The sequence below is a fragment of the Corvus hawaiiensis genome, chromosome 3 (genome assembly GCF_020740725.1).
Source record: "Corvus hawaiiensis isolate bCorHaw1 chromosome 3, bCorHaw1.pri.cur, whole genome shotgun sequence".
Lineage (NCBI taxonomy): Eukaryota > Metazoa > Chordata > Aves > Passeriformes > Corvidae > Corvus > Corvus hawaiiensis.
This window is the reverse complement of record NC_063215.1, coordinates 22086694-22110485: the sequence shown is the minus strand read 5'-3', so window position 1 is coordinate 22110485 and position 23792 is coordinate 22086694. Positions and strand designations below refer to the sequence as shown.

At 44.1% G+C, this 23792-nt stretch overlaps 1 protein-coding gene across 1 annotated transcript; it reads right to left on the bottom strand.

Moving 5' to 3' along the window:
* Positions 1-1370: 1370 nt before the first annotated feature.
* KBTBD11 (kelch repeat and BTB domain containing 11) lies at positions 1371-22425 on the bottom strand. Its single transcript, XM_048297153.1, has 3 exons — positions 22050-22425; positions 9797-9928; positions 1371-9354 (listed from the first exon to the last, which is right to left on the bottom strand). Exon 3 carries the CDS (start codon positions 9277-9279, stop codon positions 7504-7506), a length of 1776 nt encoding a protein of 591 aa, XP_048153110.1. The 5' UTR covers positions 9280-9354; positions 9797-9928; positions 22050-22425; the 3' UTR covers positions 1371-7503.
* Positions 22426-23792: the final 1367 nt, after the last annotated feature.

Here is a 23792-nt window from a genome sequence, read left to right as displayed (position 1 = left end):
AAACATCTAGCAAGAATCGGGCCATGTATATTTCTTTTCCACGGGCCTCCTTGTTTGATACATCGTGTTACAGTATCCACACTGTAACAGTACGTGACTTCCCTCTTTGCACAGTGCAGCAACTGAAGATTTTCTTTCCAGCAAGACTTCTCTGCCTTCAAGGGAATACAGGTCAACACCATCTGCCTGCAGATGTTTCTATATGAAAACTTATTGTGAGTTTTGAATACATGGACACAAGTGATGTGTTATACCTAAAACCAGATAACAACAGGGGATTTTGTGCGCCCAAACTGAGAGGCCTTTGAAATCCAAGTCCTTTGTGCTACTATTGTTTGGTTTAGCATTTCAGAACTGGAAAATTAGTCATGGCACAGGTTATTTGACCCAGCCACATAATTTACCAGACTACACCTGAAGCTTGAGCCTGGGGCCTAAGCATCCTGAACGATATAAGTGCAAAATGTTCAATGAATCAAGCAGGAGTATGTACTTGAGATAAAACTTCATTGCCACTAAACTTCTCGATGTGTAGTTCACAACACAGAGAGAAATTAAAGAGTTAAAGAATTTATATTCTAGTGAAGAAAAAACCTCCAAAACACATTCAAGTGACTGACTGCTCGAGTCTTATTCAAGTAGAGCTTTTCTTTTTGTTTTCCAACGAGGTCCCCAGTGATTTTATAATAGATGCAAAAGTCTGGGGATGAATGGAAAAAAAAGTTCTGGTAATCTATGTTCGGTTGAGCTATTCCAGATTTACCGTGGTTTAATCAGCAGCAAAATTTGGCCCTGCTTAAGAAAATATAAGAAAGCTTGCATGTTGCAACAAATAAGGAAGTAACAGAAATGACAGCAAGTCCAGCCCCACATAGTCTATGGATCTTGGAGTTTTCAAACAGGTCATATGACCTCATGTCAAGCGAAGCATCTGTCAAGAAAATAAGTAAAAGATGAAGTAGGGAATTTAAATTGTGTTTGATTCTGCTTTTACTTACACTGTAAATCTACTCCAGCCAAAACTCTGACATGTGTGACCTAATACAGGAGAGTATCCTGAAAAAACCTACATGTAACTTTAATAAATGAATAATGCACTTTAACATACTGACAAGACCAAAAAAAAAAAGGGAAATAAAAGTTAACTGGAGTATATGCTAATCTGCGCTTTGGAAAATGCTTTCACTGCAAAATATTTCAAGGTCCAAACACTCAGGGCACTGTGAAATGAAAATATTCAATTTTTTTGCTTAGCCTTAGAAACATTTCTTAAATATTTACCTGTGTGATGATTTATGTAATTTCGTCTTTGCTTTATAATACCATTTACCGATTGGATGGATAACAAAGAAAAAACAATTACCCAGAAATCCCTAAGGGGGAGCATAAGCTTTTTTTTTAAAGTATTTATTTCATTACAACGTAAGTTGGAGTACATAAAAAGCTTTACCTATATATGCTTCAAAAATGAAACTACTAATACATCAGTTACACATATAATTCACTTGAACTGTGAACAGTGTCTAAAGAATTTGCATTAGTTAATCTGTTGAAAGTGGCAGCATCGACATTGTTATTTCATGATTTCACAAATTTGTCCAGGGTTTATCCACTAAGACTTAAAAGCAAAGCAAGAGACTCCTGCAAAAGGTAGCTTATTAAACACTGTGATGGTTTGAGAAGGATTGCAGGTGCAAAACAGTAAGACTAACAATATAGTTGGTAAAAACTTACCCTGTTTAAGAAATATTTGAAAAAATCCTGTCCCTATAGTCATCACTGTCTCAAGTACCAACTCGGGTTTCCCTCCCCTGCTATTTGTTTCAACCAGATATAAAGTAGGTACTTTTGACTCCGAATTCATCTCTTCCCTTCTCTCCCTAACTCCCATTTATTTCCTTTGAGTAATTTATGAAAGTTAGTCTCCAAAATAGCTGTTGATGTAGTTTAACCCTGGCCAGGGGCTCAGCCCCACTCACTCCTCCCAGTGATTTGGGGGAGAGAATCAGAAGGGGGAAAGTGAGAAAACTCCTGGGTTGAAAAAAAAGAGAGTTTAATAACCAAAGCAAAATCTGCACCAGCAGAACAAGGAATTTTTACACTGCTTCCTATGGGCAGGGCAGGTGTTCAGCCATCCTCAAGAAAGCAGTGCTCCAGCACACACAGAGATGACTTAGGAAGACAAACACCGTCACTCCAGATATCCACCCTTCCTTTTTCTTTCCCCAACTTTATATGCTGAGCATGAAAACAAATGGTCTGCATTACCCCTGTGATCAGTTGGGGTCAGCTGTCCCAGATGTGTCCTCTCCAAAGCCCTTGTGTACACCAGCCTCCTCGCTGGTGGGGTAGGGTGAGGAGCAGAAAAGGCTTTGGCTCTGTTTAAACCCTGCTCAGCAACAATGAAACGATCTGTATTATCAGCACTGTTTTCAGCACAAATCCAAAATACAGCCCCATACCAGCTACTGTGAATAAAATTAACTTGACCCCAGCCAAAACCAGCACTCCTGCTGATTCCTAATACCAGTGGGTTCATTCCAGCAGCTCTCAGCACGCAGTAGGCCAAAACAAATGAAGTGCGATTACATATTCTGAGCACACAATTTTACTACGTTTGTGTGTCAATCTCTGCTTTTAGTAGCAGTAATATAAAGTCAGAATAGTTCTAGTAACCTAGTAAATGCATGGAACTATTACAAACTTGCACTACATTATCTCAGGGTAGGAGTTGAGGCAGCAAACAGGCAAAAACATACTTTGCTGCAATAGTACTCAGACTATTACTGGTAATAGCCAAAGAGAGCTGTTCTGTTAATCTAGCACCAAATTGGTGTGCGAAGTAACAGCAGAAAAAAGAGAAATTAATAAAATGCTTTTTTCCTACAACTGCTCAACATTACCACCATTCCCCCTTCTTGTGTTTTCTTAAGTTTCCCAGGAGCAATGCTACTGGGAAAAAAAAAATTCCCAAAGATAGGATTCTGTCTAGATCTGGATTCATTCAAGCAGAAAACACTACATATCAGTCCAGACACAAAGCACCAGCACCACTGTTAAACTTTGTGATAATGAAGGTTAACACATCTATGGAGCAGTCAATGGAATACATGCTGTAAATCAGGAAAAGCAAAAGCCACTCATCAATAGTGGTAATTGGGATACAGCACTCTAAGAGCCAATCAAACAGCACAGGAGAGGCACGGCTTTCATGTGAGTAATTTATTCTTTTACCACTTTAAATTTTACCAGGTATTTATTTACAAATAAACTTTTTGTGGACAGAATTTACATCAGCGACTGCACAATTTCAGTCATTACTAAGGTATGACTAACATCCTCCCCATGTTGCGTAACAGTGCCGGTTTTGATCAAACAGGGTTAATCTTTTGCAAATTATTTTTTGGACTTAGTTTCGAGTGTAAACAGAATCTGTACACGTGCTTTTGCTGCAATTAATTTCTATTTTACGGAACCAGTTAATAGATAGAAACAGTAAAGTTTCATCTATTATTAGCACTTCTTTATGAAAGTCAGGATTTAGTTTTAGATACAATAAAGGCTTTAGGCATTTCATTGTTAGGTACTGCAATGCCTCTTTACTAAGGTGGCACCGCTGACAAGAATCCAAATTATCTGTTTGGCCTCCCAGTACAGTGCACGGAGCACCTCACCTCAGACTGGTAACCCAAAATACAGTGCCCGTCTGCAAAAGCTTTGCAAAGAAAACTTGCCTGATTGTAACAACTTGTACTAAACCTATGCTGAATTACCCATCCAAGAGATGGGGCCTGGAATCTACTCGGAACTCAATATACAGGAGCCTGTGTGTGCTTTTGGAGGATTTGCATGAAGCTCACCCATGAGAAAGAGCTGCAGAAGGTGGTCCCAATGTAGTTCTCCTGAACAGCCATCGAGATTTGAGAACAAACACATACACACACACAAAGTGCAAGGCCTCAGTTCAGTCCTTACTCAGCTTAAGGGAATTCAAGCCTGAATTCTCTAGCAGATGACCTTGAAAATAGGAGTAGTCTAGGGAGGAAACATTATTTCCTGAAAAATAAGGGCAACTATCTCCTGTGTGTCCCATTAAAATGGGAGGACTGTAAGATTCAGGGGGAAGAAAGACAGCGGGGCAGACTATGTCTCTAGCTAGACTCAGGTCACTCAGTGAGGATGACTACCTTGATGATTTGTGAGACTTATAGCGAATTAACATACAATGCAAAATGCACACATATTTAGAGATCAGGGACTAGCTCCAACAGGTCCTTTAGTCCACTGCCAATCAGAGGGTGGGAAATGTGGACTGAATGCTTGCAAGCTAAGAAAGCACACACAGATCTCCATGTTCCCATGCAAATATGGTAGACTTCAGGCTACTCTAGATAAAATGGCTGTTTTAAAAGCAAAACATATGCAAACACAACTTGAGGGTGGCCTGGCCCTTTAGTTTGCACCTAAATTAAACCCTATTACATCAGTGGCTTCTGGATATCCCACTTGGTAGGTAGGTGTGGAACTGCTCAGCAGCTCCACATGTCAAAGAGACAGTTGTTGCTAGGTTTAAGTAAAACTGTAGGGTTCTGGAATGACAATTTCAGTCTTGAAATGCCTGAAGACTATCTGAATTCTGGTTTTAGTACCCAAGTTTGTTACAGGTTGGTTTTTTTTTTTGTGAATATATAACTGGGGGAGAAAACAATTCTCAGCAAACCTGCCTCAGGCCTACCAGGGAGGAAACAGAGGCCACAGAGTAGGAAATTTGGCTAGAAACATGCCTCTGCTGTTAATCATCAGGCTGTAACTATGCAGTGTACAAAGGAAACAGGTTTGATAGACAGCTACTAATGAAGCCCATACTCTGCCCCACTGACACTATGTAAACAGTGAAAGCAGGTAAGCAGTTGATTCAACCTTTTTTAAAAATAGGACCTAGCAAAAATACAAACCACTGCAGGTTTGCTGAATGCTTATTACGGTAGAACTTACTTCCAAATGTATTTCTTCATCGTGTACAGCAATAAATATTGGAAGAAAGGATATCATTCATTCTATCCCAAAAGTTTGTGAATTATTTTCAGATCTTAAATCATGGAAACTTCCTAAAACTAATTTAAAAGCATTTTCATGCATTAGCAGGAATGAAAGTGCTTAATTAATGCTTAATGAATAGGAATGCAAAAGCTGGCTTGATACCTCACTGTATCAAGTGTAAGAACTGTAGTGCAAGAACTATACTACCTAAGTCTTTGAACTATGAAATCATGTTGTATTATTGAAAGATAACACAGCGTTTCCTTGTGTGTGTGTGTTCCTGGTGACTCTACTATTTCAAAATCTGGCCTAACACTTACGTCTCTAGTTTAAGTATGCACCTAAGTGTTGCACTACACAGCTTGAAATACTTTCTGCAGTTAACATAAAAATAATGCTGAAAGCAAACATGTAATTTCTTTCCTCCTCAAGCTACAACACTGTAATTTAATTTAGAGTCAACATTTCCAAGGATTCTCGTCTGAGAATTAAATCAAATATTCTGTGAAGGATGTTAAATTCCACTGCACCAACCTGTACTGAGGCTAAGATAAATGTCACACTCCGCAGGCCTACAGCTCCTGCCTGGCTGATGCTTTAATTAGCTCACTAGGGAACAGGCTGCTCACTTGGCTACAAACTTCTAGGACTGGACCACTGTTTTCTATAGAATGGCTATCGAGATCAGCTGCATTAAAACCCCGTGCAACAACGATAAGAGAAAAAAACCCCAAACATTAAAGGCAAGGAAAAAAATACCTATGAAGTTCACTATTCTCTTTTGTAAAGATGGTGTCTCTTAGGACAGAGCCTGCTGCCTTCCTTTGGAACTAGCGATTATGTATAAGAATGCTAAAGTCCTGTTTAACAAAAACATCTTAATAAAACATAAAAAGATCTGCTTTTTTTGATGTAAGGGCCCTATGTCTTTCTAAAATATGAATCTATACTAGAGCTTTGAGTATAAACAATTCTCTACCACAGTCCATGCCAGTTCCACGCTGAATATACAGCAATGTACCAGCAAAACCACAGGTTCTTTTTTCAGAAAAGGTTTCTCAGTGATTTACCATAAAGCTAAAACATTTGCCTTGCCTATTGATTTTTTTAAATATAAAATGTATAAAATAAATGTATGTGCCCTTTTCAATATAGTCTGTCAGTGTAGACACTCTACGTTTTTCCAGTTCTGAGTAACATGACAAAAAGTATGCTCCAACTTTCCACAGGCAGGAAGAAGTTTTGTATGATTTTGCCTCATTTGGATGCTGCCCCAAAAACAGCTCTCTTGGGCAGTTTAGAATCACAATGACAGTGTACGTTATCAGCATGTACTGCAATTAACAAGGACTTATTGATTACAGCAATCATTAGTTCAAAATAAATAAAGCAGTCTCTCAAGAAGTAACATCATGCTAGTGCACAATATAATCAACATGTGTAGCACATTCCTATTTTCCATGGCCCCTTCTGATGGTCTTGAAACACGTGGGAAAGGCCTTTTGCCACAGGTTGGTTTAGGTTAGCCTTCCTTGACCTGCAGTTAAAGAGCATATGAAATACAAAGTTTTTCCCCAACTCTAGTGGCATACATGGTCATGTCAACCGGTTGTAGTCTGAACAGCTTCAGTTCATTTTTGTTATAATTTAAAATCTCTGATCAAAAAAAAGTAATAAAACAATGTCTTTTCATACAGAAACCACTGCCTTTTTCAAATAAAGAACACATCAACATCTCATATCTACTATAAAACGCCACATTTTAAAAAGGTAACTTGACTTGTTCTTTTTTTTTCTTTTTCTTTGCATTCCAAGTAAAACATGTGGCACACATTTGTGTTACTTAAAACATTAAGTTTGGTATCTGTTAAATCATCTGTGGTTGAAATTCCTGGGACCAATACAGTGCCACAGCTTCCCTAAACCATCTATTGCACCAGAAATGAAAGGCTGTGATGGAGATGTTCTTCCTATATTTTTTAAACACAGGAAATAGTTGGTTTAACATAAAAACAAATGCAGCTAAATTATGTTGCCAGCAGTGTTTATCCCTCAGTATCATCCCAGAGGGAAAAAAACACAAATAACAGAAAAGGCTCCAGCCCAGATTGCAAACACAAACCAAAATTAACATCCCATTATGACACTGCTGTCGAGAATATTTTAGAAATCCAGGTGTAAAAAAGTTTTTCTCAGATTGGGGATTGGCACAAACATAATCCAGAGATTATCCTTTATAGCAGCTTTTACTTTTGTGTGCTTGGCTTTTCACACAAAGCACAGCAAATATGAGAAGAGTTACAAATGGGTTACAACCAGCTCAACATCTTGAGAGCAGAGAGGACAAAAGGAGAAGTCCCTTTTCTCAGCAGACACAACAGAATGGGTCCCCTCCGTAGACAGGAGTTTGTGGATCTGCAACCCAGCTCCCCCCCTCAGCAAGCCAGAGCCAGGCTGGCCACCTTACAGTGGGAGGGAGCCCTCCTGGTCCCCTGTTTTGTCCAGCCTCTCGGGCAGGGTAAGCACAAAGGGTAGGAGGACACCCTTGGCATCCAAGGGAGCTTTAAGAAGCTCCCCGTCAAAGGTGCCCTTGAGCCCACCATCTGCTTCCACCTCACCGTCCTGGGCTAGGCTGAAGCGAAGGGTGCCGGTCCGGTTGACGCAGTAGATGGTGCTGCCCAAGGGGGCACAGCGGAAGGGCTGGATGGGGCCACCGCTGGGCCGCAGGCTGGCGCACTGGCTCCAGCACTTGGCCACCGTGTTGTACCGGAAAACTTCAACACCACCGCCAGTCCCGCCACCTGGGCCCTGCTCCCCACCACGGCCACTGCTCACATCAAAGCGGTAGATGAAGCTCTTGAAGGCCACCATGTCAGCAGAGCGCCGGCGGCTGCTGTTGTAAGGGCACTCCTGCCACTCGTCACGCTTAGGGTCATATTTGAGTAGGCGGTAGAAGAGGGAGCCTCCTGACACATAGATCTCCCCGTTGCAAGTGGTGGCCTCGTGAGCCACAGCAAAGGCACCCTTGGGCAGAGGAGCCACAGGGCTCCAGCGGTCAGCCCGTGGGTCGTACCTTTCCACAGTGAAGAGGCACTCGCCCCCCACAGCATAGAGGTAACCATCCAGGGCCAGCAGCTTGAGCTGCGAGCGGGGCTGAGCCAGCGGCCGCACCTGGCTCCAGGTGTCGGTCAGGGGGTTATAGCAGAAGACCTTGTCGGAAAGGCGGGCCCTGGGTTCGCTGCCCACCGGCCCTGTCACAATGCCCCCTGCTAGGAAGAGGTAGTTGTGGAGGACGCACATGGCGCAGCCCTTGGCATTGGCCTCCTCGGGCAGGCGCGTCAGCACCCTCCACTCGCCACTGGTCTCCTGGTAGCAGTGAATGAGGGAGCCACTCTCTTCCAGAGACACCACGGAGGAGGGACTCTGTGGCCGACTGCTCTCGCGGCTCTGTGGCCGGCTGCCACCACCCGGCCGCTCGAAGGCGTCGCTGACCTCGGCCACCAGCAAGCAGGGCCGGCCAGCATCCATGCGCCGCTGCAAGATGAGGTCCCGCTCAGTGCCACTGAGGCGGCCGTAAACGCTGGGCTCCCGCAGCACCTCCAGGTAATGGTCACTCATGAAGCGATAGGCAGCCTCCCGCAGCTCCGCCAGCCGCTGCTTCTTGGCCAGGCAGAGGAGCTGGTAGCAGTTGCCGAGGCAGAGCTGGGCGCGCATGGCCTCGGCGGCACAGTGCAGGGCACACGGCATCTGGAGGACGCGGGCTCCGCTCACCACCTCCGCCAGGTTGTCGTGCCGCACCTCGCCCATGCGGGCCGTGTACACGTAGTCAATGAGCAGCCGCAGCGCCCCGTAGCTCACCCCCTTCACCCGCAGGACGTCCCGTGAGGCGCGGGCACGAAAATAGTCACTCTTGGCCGCCAACACCGACTTGTGCGCCCGAATGCGGCGGCCCGACACCTCGATCACCAGGTCGGGCTCCTCCGGCGGCCGGTCCCGCGGCCCCACCACCTCCTCATCCTCCTCCTCCGGCTGGCAGGCGGCGTTGTTGATCTCCCACTGGCTCTGCACCACCCGGCCGCCGGCCGCGGGCTGCTGCGGCTCGGCAGCGGCGGCGCTGAAGCAGAGGGAGGAGCTGAAGCCGCAGGGGGCGGCCGGCGTGGGCGGCGGCGGCGGCGGCGGGGGAGCGCCGTTCGCGGCCCCGCTCTCCTCCTCCTCCGGGGCCGCGCCGCTGCCCTCCATGGAGCCGCGCTACCTGCGCCGCCGCCGCGCCTGGTCCGTGCGGAGCGCTGCCGGCCGCCGCGGCGCGGCCATCACCTGCGGGACAGACCAACAGAGCTCAGCATCCGCGCCTTCCTCCGCTCCCCCGCGGCTGCTTTCCCCGCCGCTTCTCAGGATTAGTATGCGGAGCCGCCGCTCCCGCAGGCGGGGCCGTCTCTGGTTTCCGGGGCTAAACCTCCCCTTCTCCTTTCCCTGGGGGATCCACCCTGCGGCTCAGCCGCCTCCCGCTGCCCTCGGCTAACTGGGCTAGCTCAGCCCCCGAAAACCTGAGCTCTTCTGGTGGGACCGGGGATCGCCCCGATGAGCACCTCAACAGCCTGAAAAGCAATTCCGGTTTTCCCGTTGCTCTGCAAAAATTTTAAGCAGTTTGCAGGCACTCATTCCTTTTCATGACAACTGGTCCCTACACTGCGCTGGGTGATGAGCAAAAACCTCCTTTAACGGCAGACACTTAGGAGTACTATCACAATGCATTCACCTTGTGCAACAATTTCAGAGGAAGGCTGAGGCTGCAGTCTATTCTGGAAGGCGATTCCCCACTAGCCAAGTTTGCCTTTGCATGACCTTCGGGAAGTTTTCTTCATATCAGTGCTCCTCATATGCATTCCCCCTGTTTAAAAGAAAGTGTAAGAAGATAATTATTTTAAAAATCGATATAGCCTCTGTTTAGTCAGAAGTTTAAGAGTAATAAAGTTATGTTTCTTTTAATAATATATCTAGAGTATCTTGACACCCTGAGTATGCTAATAATTCTAATTGTTTACAAAACATACGGAAGTACTTTTTCTGTTTTTGGGACAAGAGCAATCTCACATTTGTGCAGCAGCATATGTAGCTGTAATGCATTAGCAAGGCATAAATCAGACTTCATAAAGATTGCTTCATGTCTTTATTCAAAGATTTATAGCTTCTGTCAATAAAAAGTAGAAGCAAGGGGAAAAAATCACAACAGATAATTAGAACATGAAGTCTCTTGTGGGAAAAGGCAGGATACAGGGAGGGCATGGCTGTAAGTAAGTTAGTCCCTGTCAGCACAATCACCACCCAGTTCTACCCTCATTTCACGAACACAGTTTTTAGAATTTAATGAAGTGCCATTTGTTTGCCTCATGTTTGTTTATGAATTTTCCAGACTTGGTTAAAGTTTTGATGAGCAATGCATAAAAATTTTCCAAATGTACTTAATATAATTTAGTAAGTATCTGCAGCCCTGATTCTATTTTTAAGGCGGTTATTAATTTCCATTTAAATCCCCTTTGTCAGTTTTTTCACAGTCCTCAAGGAACACTCATTTCTATATAAAATATGCATTGTGGCTTCCTTTCAGCAGACATGATTCATTTACCCTGTTAAATTAGCATTAGGGAGATCTAACTTTTTAATATTTTTTTTTACTGAAAGCGTAACTGCAAAGTGACATTGTCTGGAAACCCCTGACACAGACAGGAAATCTAGAAGCCCATACCTGCAATGCAAACTTTATTTAAATGATAATATCAGTCTTCCCTCATGGCTTTTTATTTTGTGCACTTGCCTGGTGAAGGGCTTTCTACTACATTTGATCACATTCAGTTAGACTGAATCAATGCTGAGGTTTGATTTCTGGGTATTGGAGACTTTCAGACCGTAACAGCAGCATTTTAAAAGTGGGCGCTTCCAGCTGAAAACTTAGAAAAGCTGAAAGAGGGTTTGGAGGATTTTGCCAACAAGAGAAATGACCACGACAGCAATCTCAGCATCTCTGTCTAGCTGGAAACAAAATACAAGAATTATACAAAGATAAAGCTGAAAAAACAATTCAGAGAGGTTGTGGAACCTTTCCATTATTGAGCAACATGACTGATCTGAGTTAAAAGGTCATGGATTTAGTATGAAACAGGAAGATGCTGAAAGGGCCTGATGGAAATACAATACTGAACTCCTTCTCTGTTCTTATCTACAGTGATCAAAGAGCTGTACTGCAGTTCTGGCAACAGAGAACATTAAAGAAGTACAGAATTGCAGAAGATACTTGATAGCTGTGATGATTCAGAAGAATCTGACCACCCAATGATCTCATTTGGCTTAAACTTATTTTAGCATTTTTTTTCAAAACTCACAAACAGGATAGGTACTGGAAAAGGAAGCAAGCTACTGAGAGTACATGGTACCTATGGACTGAGATCACCTTTTATACTGGGGACTTTTAAGTCAGAAGCTGAATTACTTGGTCTGAAAATGTTTTCATTATCATGGGCTTGGTCTAGGGATGATGTAATGTTAATGGACAGAGGAGCTGCCAACAAACATGAACTGTATTTACAGACTTGGCAATGACACACAATATCCTGAATGTGTGGCCCCAACCTCAAATGCTGTGAGACATTGCTCAAGTAACAGCATAGATAAGAAGGCAGAGTTTTTCTGACAGAGAAACTGTAGTGAAGAGCTGCAGGTAAAGTTTCCTGGCATTGCATTCATCTGGCAGTCCTTCTGATAAAATCCAATTAAATGCTTGTATTGAATTGTTCTCTCTTTATTTTTTTTGTGCAGTGCCAACAGCCTTTGATCCAAACCACCTCCTTTAGCAAGACCCACTTTCTCTGGGGAATACGTGCATGTGGGAGCAATTGGGTTACTGCTCTCCAGTTCACAAATGGAAACAGCTCTGACTCAAGTCTCGTAAATAAAAGCAGTGCTTTCCCTATCATAAGCAACTCTAATTTACATAAGCAGGCTATCCTCCCCAGGAGACTTACCAATTCAGAAATGACAGAATGCCATTCTGCTGCACTTTAGTCCAGAAAAAATGCTCTTGTAAAAACTTGGACTGCCAAAATTTACTTCAGTAGAGAAGTCCCTTGGGATAGGGGCGTCATCTGATTGAGATGATTAAGGCCCCCAAAGAGGCAGGATCATCAAAAGAGAAAAAACATCCCTTATATTTATTTTAAAAACTAAACAATGACTTAAAAGGAGAACTGGCTAGGGTGAAATGTAGGCAGTCAAGTGTAGAGTGGTTTGCATACTTATAAAAATGATCTGTTATACTCCTGCTCATTGAGGAGATTGGTGAAATTTGGAGGGAAAAAGTGTTCTCTTTGTAGATGGGGAAAACATCTGGAGCATAAAGATGCCATTTCTCTGAAAGGGCCTGCACTGCTTGGATCCTACTACAGATTTAAACTCTTAACCACTTGATTAATCTCCTGTTTGTAAGAAAAAAGTACAATTGTCTTTCAATGTACCACCTCAAGAAAAACAGCAGGAAGAATAATTCTTTTTCTCTCCCTTTTCTAAAGTTAGGTACGATACAATCCTAGTGTCTTTTCCTGACTGCTGGATATATATATGGCTTTTATAGTATTGCCTTCACACTCAAGTGTGGATGCAAATTTTGACCTCTCAAGGTGCTGTAATTCTCTCACACCATGTAATAAAGGTATGAATGTTTTTAATCTCATTACTACAACATTTTCATACAACCACAAAGAAAAATAAACATTTAAAAATTGCAGCTTATGACTACAGACCACACAAGAAACATGTGGGCAGCAGTTCCTCATCAGAAACTCAGAGGAAGAAAAGGCTGTGTATGTCTGGGCACGGAGGAAGAGAGAGGAAGTAAGTCATAATAAAAATATTATCAAAAGCCTGATTAAATTGATATTATAGCTAACAAATCCAAACTAAAAATATGCAAGTTCTAAACAGTCATCATGACCAGAGAAAAGGTTTCCTAACAGTGATATCCATAGAGACAAACATTCTCTAAAAAGGAAACTATCTTTTTGAGTTCTTTCCAGTTTAGATTCTTCAGAAATAGTTAGGGAGGAGTAGTGTCCCTCAGGAGTTCTCACAGCAAAAAGGAAGTAACACTCCTACAAAAGCAAACTCTAGCAAAGATTAAGTGCAAGTTCTCTCCAATATCCCTTAGAGTAAAGAAAGTCTAACAAAAAAACAGAACAGTCAGAAAGAAGTTTTGAGTGATTACAATACCTTTGAGAAAAACTCCAGGGCTGATGTGGTGTCTTTTTCACTAATGCAGGAGGTAAGTATGGCATGGCAACAACATGCTGAATGCAACAAAACTTTTTAAGCAGAATTGCTGCTAATTCTCGACATGGGCTCACAGCTACACTTATAGATATGAGAGCACGTGGTCATGTCTGTGATAAACTGAAGTTTATCCAGTCTTGAGCCAGCTCCCAAGAAAAAAGGTGATACCTAGCATAGGCACCCTCTAACAGCCACAGTTCATGGCTTTGGAGAAAAGGTGGCTTGTGCTAGTAGCAACTAGCTAGAACTACTAGAGAACTAGTACAGCAAGCCTTCATCAGCCTGAGAAATGCAGAGCTGACACTTCTTCAGGGCTTGGTATGTTTGCTCTGTGACTTGATGAGTGTGTACAAGTGTAGGTGAAAATTCTGCATGCTGAAGGCTTTCTTAGGCTGGTGAAGAAACCCTAAACAAACCAAGTGTAAGTGTAAACAAAGCAACAGATTTACACTATTGAGGGGGAAAAAAAGACTGCTAGAGCATATTGTGGATAATTAAAAGTTTACATTAATTGACTGGGAGAGTGAAGGATGGGCTCAAGGAACGCAAGGGTTAATGAAATTTGACAGGAGACTAGTAGATCTAGAAATCCTTTCTGACCTTAAATTCTGGAAGTTGCCATACACCAGGAGCACTAACTTGGAAGCAAAACATCAGCTTGTGATGATTAAAAGCATCATTTAAGCATTAGTGTGTAATGTGGTAATGTTGACTGCAGAAATGCTTTTCAGTATTAAACTGTATTGTCAACAAATTGCAAACATATTCAAAGTCCCTATGAACACTTTGGCAATGTTGGTACTAATACAGAAGGAGAATATCCACTGAGAAGCCAAGTCAAGCAAACCAGCAAAATAGTTTAGACAGATTTTTGAAAATCAAAGTAGAGTCAGGCTTGGTTTTGCATTCCAGAAGAGCACTTGATCTCCATAAATGTACTGCACTCTTCCAACACACCTGCTCTGTATTGCGTTTAACATAGAAGATGGGGCAACTTGTTTGGAGGAAATTAAATTCCTGCTTTAAGATAAAACTGGATTTTGCTTTTTATATCATTATGGAAACGACATACAGATTAAAGAGCCCAAAGCACCAGAAATCTGCCAAAATATGTCACCATAGTGCTTGAGAAAGACCTAATGTGAGAGGTAACAACAGACTTCAAAGGGAAGCAAACAGTCCCATTTTTCTGAGACTTGTGCCTAGGAAAAAAAAGTAAAACTTCTAGAGAACGCAATAAGGAAAACTTTTTTTCCCAGACGAACTCTGGATCTCGTACTTAAGAGAAAAAAAAGCCCTACTTTTAGAAACTGAACAGTTTCACTGATTTATTGACAAATTAAGTAAGTGATGCTTACAAAGGCAGAGGTCCTTTAGATACATGGTGAATGGCATCCTTCTCATTTTCGGAGATCATATATGGTTTCTTTGCCCACGTACTTCTTCAAACTACAGGTTTGCAGTCATTCTAGCTGCAACTAAAAATTACACTGCAGGTAGGTTTGATTTCAAGAATAATTCCAGGTTCCTGCAGACATTGTCTCTACACAGACTTTGGACGGGATTCAGGTATGGAGAGACCCGCCACAGTGCTAAACATGGCAAAGGCTGACTTTGAGGGCAGGTTTATCTGGCAGTTGGCAGTGCAGCAAAGATGTAAGACCTACGACAGCCAGATCAGATAGCAGAGCAAAACCTCCAGTATGACAGCCCTAATCTCAAAGGAGGAAAGGAATCAGCTTGCACGGACATGGCAGAAATGCTGCTGGTACACTTTGCTGTTGGGCCTATAATTGTGACCTACTAGGTTACTCACAGGAGTCTGATTTCTTGTATTTATTTCATGAAAATCAGGCCAAGGTGGATACACAGAGGGCCATATTCCCACACAGAACTGATCAGGGGGTGGGATGCACCCCCCAGTTCTCCTGCAAGGGGAGAGACCGATGCTGTGTGTCTGAGCTGTACAGCACTGCTGATCTACCTGTAACCAGCTCCTGGAATGGAATCTGGAACATACACACAGGTTCTGTACACATATGCAATGGGTGGGTACAATTACATGCCAACTGATTTGGAGCCTCAAAAATCAGCGCATGAGAGCTACCAAGGGCTAGCCAGTAGAAAAATATCAAAGGTGATGAAGTACTTAGCTTGTGCAATCAGGGGACTTTAGTTCTTGCTTTGGGTGCCTTAACCCAGAATCCTCTTCAAAATAAACCTAAATTTCTTTAAAATATAGCAGTACTGACTCTTGCTGCTACTTTGCCTTTCTGTACATTAATTAGAGTTCGACCAAGCCCCATGGGAAACTTGTCACTGCCCCTTTGCCTGACAAGACTAAAACCCCAAGTGCCCAAACCATCAAGTCCATGAAAGAAGGATTACTCTCCTTCAGACTAAACCAGTATTACTTTTCACAGAAACAATAAAAAAGTGTTTCTGAGGGTGAGGAAGAAGAATCCTGGGTTCTGTTCCCTGATAAAAGGGAAGTTTCTATACTTCTTCCCATTGCCTTTAGTGGGTTAGGGCTCAGCTATATTGTCTGGAGATCTAAGCCATTCTGACTTGTGCTAGGATTGAAAAACACTATTGCTGATCTCAAAGCAGAAATGCATGCTGCAGTCATAGGTATTTTTGTGGCAAGCCTTTACGATCAGGAGTAGTTGTAGGCTGTCAGCCCAGATTTCACCAAACAATGGGAATGCTTTTAGTAGCAATGATGCAACTGAAGGCTTAACAAAATATGAAACTACTTTATGTAACCATTGGAACTGAACAGGGAAAGAAGAGAAAATTGAATGTAATGCAGGCTGTTTACATTAGTACAAACTAACATTTCCTGACCATTCTGAGATAGAAATAAAACAGGTTTCTATTAAAATACTTTTATTTTCGTGGCCTGACACTTTCTGCCTTGGATGCATAGCATTTTTTACTATAATGTGAATTTCATATGCTGAGCCTGGGTGTTCAGGCAAAGCTTTTCTGGCTGCACTGATTTCTCTGACTAAGCTCAACGTTTACATCAAGAATTTAGGGCAATTCAGTATCTCCCACTATAATGCTTTTTCCATTGAACAAGGCAGACAGGTGTCTAGATTTAAGGGACAGAAAAGATTGCCTGGTTATCAAATCTTATTCCTGCAAGAACAGGCCAAAGAATTTTACTTCTGTACCAAGCTAATAACTTCTGGATGAATTCGGTCAAAATGTTGCTCTGCTCAGGTCATTCATCTCACATCTATTCAGTTTCTCTGTTTTGGCCAATGGCCTTGGTTGAAAAGCAGGTGTCAGACAGATCATCCTGAATACCACTTTGGAATTCTCTTTCCTCAAAATGATCCATGCTCTTTTCTGAAGAGACATACAGACTGGTAACACAACCGTGAAGGGTGATGATGATCAGAGGACTGTCCATCTGCTTTTGGACTTTCTGACACAGAGTAGAAGTAAAGACTGTAGTATGTCTGACTAATCTATGATTCAAACGTGTCATTTTCAAGTGCTACAAAATAAAGGGTTGTTAATGCATGCAGTTAAATATGCATCATGTTCAACAGTCACAGTGTTATCCTTGCATTTATTAGTCTGCAATCTGGACAAAGCTGTACAGTCAGGACCTGGAGTGAGAAGTAAGACTTTTGCATCAGAATGCAAGGCAGAGACTTTTGGTTTTATGGTTATGATTTGGGAGGTGTGAGAAGAAGCTCAGATTCAGGGGTCCTGGTTTGTGGTTCTGACCTCAAAGCAGATACTGAGGCTTTTCAGCCACTGTCATGTGAAAAGCTGTCTGATTTTGGGGGTACAATCCAAGTATTTATTTCCTGTAAGGCTGCAAAATGTCTTGGCAGAAATACTGTCCAGGTGTTAGACTAACAGATTCTTGCAACTCTGTTGTCTGTCTTAAAGCTCTTCTATCACAGAGAATGAGTGGTATAGACCTCATCCTGGACACGAAGCAGCAGTGAATTTACCACATGAATGCACATCAACGGCCTTTGCCCTCATTCTTCTATATCAAAATGTAGAATTTCTTGGGACACATGGCACTGACTAACTCCAAAGCTCACACTACAATACACTCAAATGACATTTACTGTTTCTGCATCTACTGTGGAAACCAAACTTCAAAACTCTATTATCAATTGATATTGAAGAAGTATGTTTGTGTACTGCTCACTTCCATGACTTTGAAGTGAGTCAGGCTTGTGATAGTAGCCTGCAACTAGAAACTGCCACCTAAGTTTCACAGAGAATTTTGATAAAGCCAGACATCACTTTAAATCCCAACCCCACTGCAGTCAAGAAAAAATTCCCATTAACTTCATGAGCATCTGGATTTCTTACGCTGTTGTACTGGGTTTGCATGGCAAGGTTTTGGCAGCGGGAGGGCTGCAGGGGTGGCTTCTGTGGGAAGCTGCCAGAAGCCTCCTCATGTCTGATAGAGCCAGTGCCAGCCGGCTCCAGGAGAGACCCTCTACTGGCCAAGGCCAAGCCCATCAGCGATACTGGTAGTGCCTCTGGGATGACAGAGTTAAGGAGAAGAAAAAGTTACTGCACAGGAGCAAACTGCAGCCAAAGACAGGAGTGAGGATATGTGAAAGAAACAACTCTGCAGACACCAAGGTCAGTGCAGGAGAGGGAGGAGGTGCACCATGCGCTGGAGCAGATTCCCCTGCAGCCCGTGGTGCAGCCCATGGTGACGCAGCTGTGCCCCTGCAGCCCATGGAGGTTAGTGATGGAGCAGAGATCCACCTGCAGGCTGTGGAGGATCCCACACTGGAACAGGTGGATGCTGCGGATGCCGTGAACCTGTGGGAAGCCCACACTGGAGCAGATCTGCTGGCAGAACTTGTGACCCCACAGAGGACCCATGCTGGAGCAGTCTGTTCCTGAAGGACTGTGCCCAGTGGGAGGGACTCATGCTGAAGCAGTTTGTGAAGAACAGCAGCCCATGGGAAGGACTTATGCTGGAGAATTTTGTGGAGAACCTTCTCCCATGGGAGAGACCCCTTGCTGGAGCAGGAGAAGACTGTGAGGAAGAAGGAGCAACAGAGACAACATGTGATGAACTGACCGCAATACCCACTCCCTGTCCCCCTGTAACACTGGGGGAGGGGGAAAGGTAAAGAATTCAGGTGTAAACTTAAGCCTTGGAAAAAGAGAAGTATGGTGGGAAGATGATTTTAAGATTTGGGTTTATTTCTCATTATCCTGCTCTGATTTCCCTAAGTCGACTCTGTTTTGCTCATAACAGTAAGTGGTGAGTGATAGCTCACTGTTCTTATCTTGACCAATGAGGCTTACATTTTATTTTCTCTCCCCTGTCCAGCTGAGGAGAGGAGTAATAGAGCAGCTTTCGTGAGGACGAGGCATCCAGCCAGGGTTAATCCACCACAACTGCACAGACAAATGTCTACAGTAGCTGTTTTTTGAACTAAAGCAATGCAGGGAGTTGCAATAAAAGGAGAGATGAAAGAAAGCTACAGGATAAGAGAAAAAACTCTCCCATGAACAGATTTGTCTTTGACTGAAGGAATCAGAACATTTGTTGTTCACATGCCACTCCCATAGCAAAGGGTTGGCTTTTAGTTCTTACTGTCTAACACCTAAAATACAGGTTGCAGAAATAATAGTTCATCTCCAGACCTTAGGGCCTGTTTTTTCAATCTACTTACAAGAGAGGGGAAAAGAGAAAATAGCAGAACTGCTTCCAAGAAAAAAACCACACTATTTTATAACTCTGACAGGTTGATAGTTCGAAATGATTCAGAAGTCCAGGAGTCTTCCAGCAATTAGAGATCCAAAGCTGAAATGCAAAACTTATCTAGCTCCTTAAGTACTCCTGGAGTAATCAGTGTCCAGAAAAACAACAAACAGCTTGTGCTAATCTATGAATGCGTAAATGTAAAATAACTTCAGTGAATGCAAATCATGTTGTGACAGACAACAGCATGGGAGCTGCCTGACCAACCTATGTTGATTTGTATAGAAAGGACTGCGGCTTCTGGCATGTTTCCAAGTGAGTTAAAAAAGGCTGTCAACCTGTCTGTTTCAGCCAGAGGCACAGCAATGGCAGCTTCTGAAACATCACACCTGAAAAGCATTTATGTGACACATCCTTCTTCTTCTCCTTCTGACACACGGTGCAAAACCTGTAGAACCTCTGGACTTTTTCTCCAGCTTGTTTTGCATTAAATAAACTGACTTAGCCAATCATTAATTCCTGCCATCCTTGCTGATGCAGTATAAGAAAGAAACTGGGAAGTACCAAATGTGTAGTGCAGAACAAAAAATCCAGCCAACTCTTTTTGCACTAACACTCAATCCCCCATATACAATACTGACCCAGTCTTGTAATCCTTCTAAAGCCAAAACTGCCAGTTAGCATCTAAGGAGCATTTTAGGATGAAAAAAGGGTACAGCATTGCCAACCAATTGGTCCTGATCCTGCAGAGAGTTACACACAGATGTAACACTGTTCACAGGACTAGCACCACTCGTAATGCCAACATCTGCAGTGTAAACTGAACGCTTGCTTAATTAACTGCAGGAGGAAGGCAAAATCTCTATCCATTCACTGTGCTGTCACATGGTGAAGAGTTCTGGCACAGGGATTTGGGCAGGAATGTATGGCCCTGGCTAGGGAAAGAGCAGGGTCTCTTCCTGCTCAGTGACAGCTCAGTCACACATCAGGTTAAACTGGCTGTCAAATTTTGAACTGCTATAAAGTAATTCTTCTTCAATGAAAGGAACTAATCATGCCTGCTCACTGACAAAACAACACTGACACCAAACATGAAGCAGAAACAATAGATGATGACAATATCACTGAAAAATAAAACACCAGACATAAAAATATCATGTCCTGAGAAGGCTAATGAGATAAAATACAATGAAAATGAGCTTATTTTTAAAATGGGTATTTTCAAGGATGTGAAGTGGTATAAAATTACTTCTCTGCTTCTGTTCAGAGGAAAGGAACAGGCTCCCAACTGCAATGCTGTACAATGTCAGTAGGGATAAAGAGAAAAATCCCTGCAAAATCCACAAAGGATCTCACCAAGAAAAAAAAACTATCTTAAAAAAGTTTCATTCTACTTTAAAAGAAATTTAAGTATTTCCTTTCATGTTTATTATATCCTTCTTTAGCTGTCAGCTGTCCCTAATATCCTCTTGCAACAGGATACTACAGGATGCTGAAACCCCTAGTAAGTAGGATCTGGATGCAGTCATCTAACCACATCATCATCTCTACGGTAACCTAGGCCAGCTCTAAATACTGTAATCCTGTTTTACTACAGTAAAGCCAGTTAATGGCTTTCATTGAATGTTCCTGCCAAATAATGGTGCTCTAATATTTATTGACATTTCAAGTCTGTCCATCTCTTTGGACTATTTGTTATATTGAAAAGTGATGTGAGCACAGCATTCGTAAAAGAAAGGAAGCTATTACAGATTTCGGTCTTTTGATATTATCAAGGTGCAGTCCTGCAAACTCCAGCTTCTAAGTGGCACCACTGACTTCAGTGGCACCACTGCCAGGAGTCCTGCAGAGCAGAGAGGAGCTGGGGCAGGCAAGGGACCAGTCCTCAGCTCTTGGCAGGTTCTCATCAGACAGTGCCATTAGCAGTGGATTGTTGGTGGATGACCAGAGGATCCCATTGGCATGCACTGGATGTCCTAATTAAAGAGTGAATAAATGCTGTGTGATGGGCCCTGGGAAGAGGAGAATGCAGAAAAAGTAGGATGGGCCAGACAGTTAAACAGGGGAGGAAATATTGCTTTGTCAATACTAGTGACAATTTAATTATTATTTTCCACAAACATTCCACTTAATTCCTTTTTGGGAGACAGATGGTTAAGTCCCTGAAAAACAGAGGAGCCCTTTTGCTTCTCAGATCATACAGAAGGATTGTTCTATTTTATTGGTATTCTATTTTTTATTGCCCTAATTTTTGTCCTAGCTTTTTGCTCTAGTTTTCTGTTGTTCCGTTTAATTGTTGTGGAAAAGCTTTACAGAATATTATTATTTCTAGATGGTTTTATCTTTTCTTGATGGGTGAAAAAAGTTGGCTATAGGATTTAATACTATCATTTTCTGTGCTATGTGTAAGTTTGGGTTCAGGAGTCTGCTTTTTGTTGCTTTAAAGCACCAGACATAAAAACCTACCTAATGAAACTAAGTGCAAGTTTTTTTGAGGCATCTTCCACCCTGCAAAATCCTGCACGAGTACGTACATCCAGGGCTTGCATGTGCTTTTAGAAGGATGGGGTAGCACGCCATGAAGAATTTATAGCGGGAAGCAATCTCCTGCTATTACATATCCCTAAATATTAGTGTAAAGAGTCATTTATATTTTTAATAGGTCAGCAAGGAAAAAAAAAAAAAAACAAAACAAAACCGCAGGCATCAGGGTTGGCTCCTCTGCGACATATGGAGAATGGATATGGGGATAGATATGCCCAGCCTCCCCGCTGCCCAGGGTAGGTGGATTAAGGGGGCAGACGAAAGAGAAAAAAAAGCAAGATTAAACCTGACAGTGCTCCAGCAACCCCCCTCACACACACACGGCTACCGTGCCTCCACGTCGCCGTTCTTACCACAGATACCGGCAGACATCGGCACCAGCCCTCCCCGGCAGCTCCCGACCCCGGCCCCGCTCCCGTCCCGCTGCCTCCCCGCTCACCTTTCGGCGGCGGCCGACGAGCCCCGCGCCGCTCCGGGGCAGCTCCAGCAGCGCAGCGACCCCGGCGCCTCGGCCTGGCAGCGGGAGCCGGCGGGGGAGGCCGGGAAGGCGGGTGGGAGCGGCGGTGCGATGCCAGGCGAGGCAAATGGCTGAAGCGCAGGGGCCGGGCTGGCGGAGGGGCCGGGCGGGCGCGGGGCCGCGCTCAGCCCCTTTGTTCGCCTGGCAGGCGGAGGGAGGCGCGGGCACGGACCTGTTGCTGCTGGCGGCGGCTCCCGGCGAGGGGCAGCGGCCGAGCCGGGAGAACCGCGCGGTGCCCGCGCTGCCCCGCGGGGCTGAGGCGGGGCGGGCGGCGGAGCGGCCCCACCTGCCCGCGCTGAGGAGAAACTCCCCCCATGCGGCGCCGGGCGGGGAGCGCCGGGTCCTGCCTCACCTCCGGGCGGGGCCGGGCAGCCGTGCCGGGGGTAAGCGGGGCGGCGGCGCCGCAGGCAGGGCCGGGGGCTGTGCCGCAGGAGCCGCAGCGCAGCGCCCCGGCGGGAGCCCCGAGTGCCCGCGGCCCCCGGCCCCGCCCGGCCGCCGGCCCCGGCCTCTCGCTGCGGGCGGCGGCGCGGAGGCTGCCCAGACGGAGCCCCTGGGTTATTCAGGTGTCTGGCGGCGGAGGAAGAACGCCGTGGAGGCCAGGTGGTTTCTCTTGGGGTGCAGTTTGCACCAGGGTCCCATTTTCTCCTGCGCTTCAAAGCTGAGACTCTCGTCAGGATTCCCAGAATTAGACCCGCTCTTAGTTTCTTGAAAAACCCTTTACTTCATGTTATTTGTACTCTGGGTCTGCTCCCGACACAGGCAGTGGTACCTAACCCAGCTCAAGTGGCACCGCAGGGTGCAGTCTGATTTCTGCCAAGACAGCAGACATGCCGCCCTGTCCCGGTCTTTCTGACCCGTTCCTGGTGCTGGGGTATATCGTATTCTCTTTGTAACATATAGTTTTCCTATGATACTGGTGCCTCCAAACACTATTGATCTGCAGGTTTTCTCTTTTCCCCTCTCCACTGACTCCAGGGTCCTGTCAGACTGTTTCCTCTGCAGTGGCCAGTGAGTGGCTTTCAGCCTTGGGAGACACTCCTGGGCAGACTTGAAATGCTACTACCGTCTCCTGTCTCAAATTAACCTGACAATTAATTGCTTCTGTGCTGGCAGTGTGGCCACTGTAGCTGTATGTTCCTCCAGTGTCATGGTTGTGATGGCTAAGCATGGTTAGGTGTCTTCTCCTTCATTTTGTCCCATTGCTTCTACTTTTTGACATCAGTTGTGCTAAAAAACTCTTATGTGTTGAGTTAGCACTTAATAAACTGAAGTGGTTGCATGCAGTTCTGGGTAACTGTGACCACTTGAAACCTTGGCTCCACTCGTGTTGTGCACTGACTTCAGAGCAGCCCTTAACCAGAAGCCTGGTTTTCAAGCAGAGGTCGCATCTCATCTCGAGTGAGAGAGACCAGCACTCTTCTGGGTGCTACAAAATAGATAAGCAATGTTCATACAGTGTCATAGGGGTCTTAGAAGAGACAGTAACCACAACGTGTGGCTTTAGCATAATTGCAAATGTGACACTGAACCCTGATTTGGGTCCATTACAAGGTTAGAATGTAAGTTTTGTACATGGTTTTATTCCTAGCTAGCTGAAAGAAATTTCCATGTGATACAGCAGGTCCATTAAACCCTGCCAGAAATAACTCGTCTCTCTGACATCAG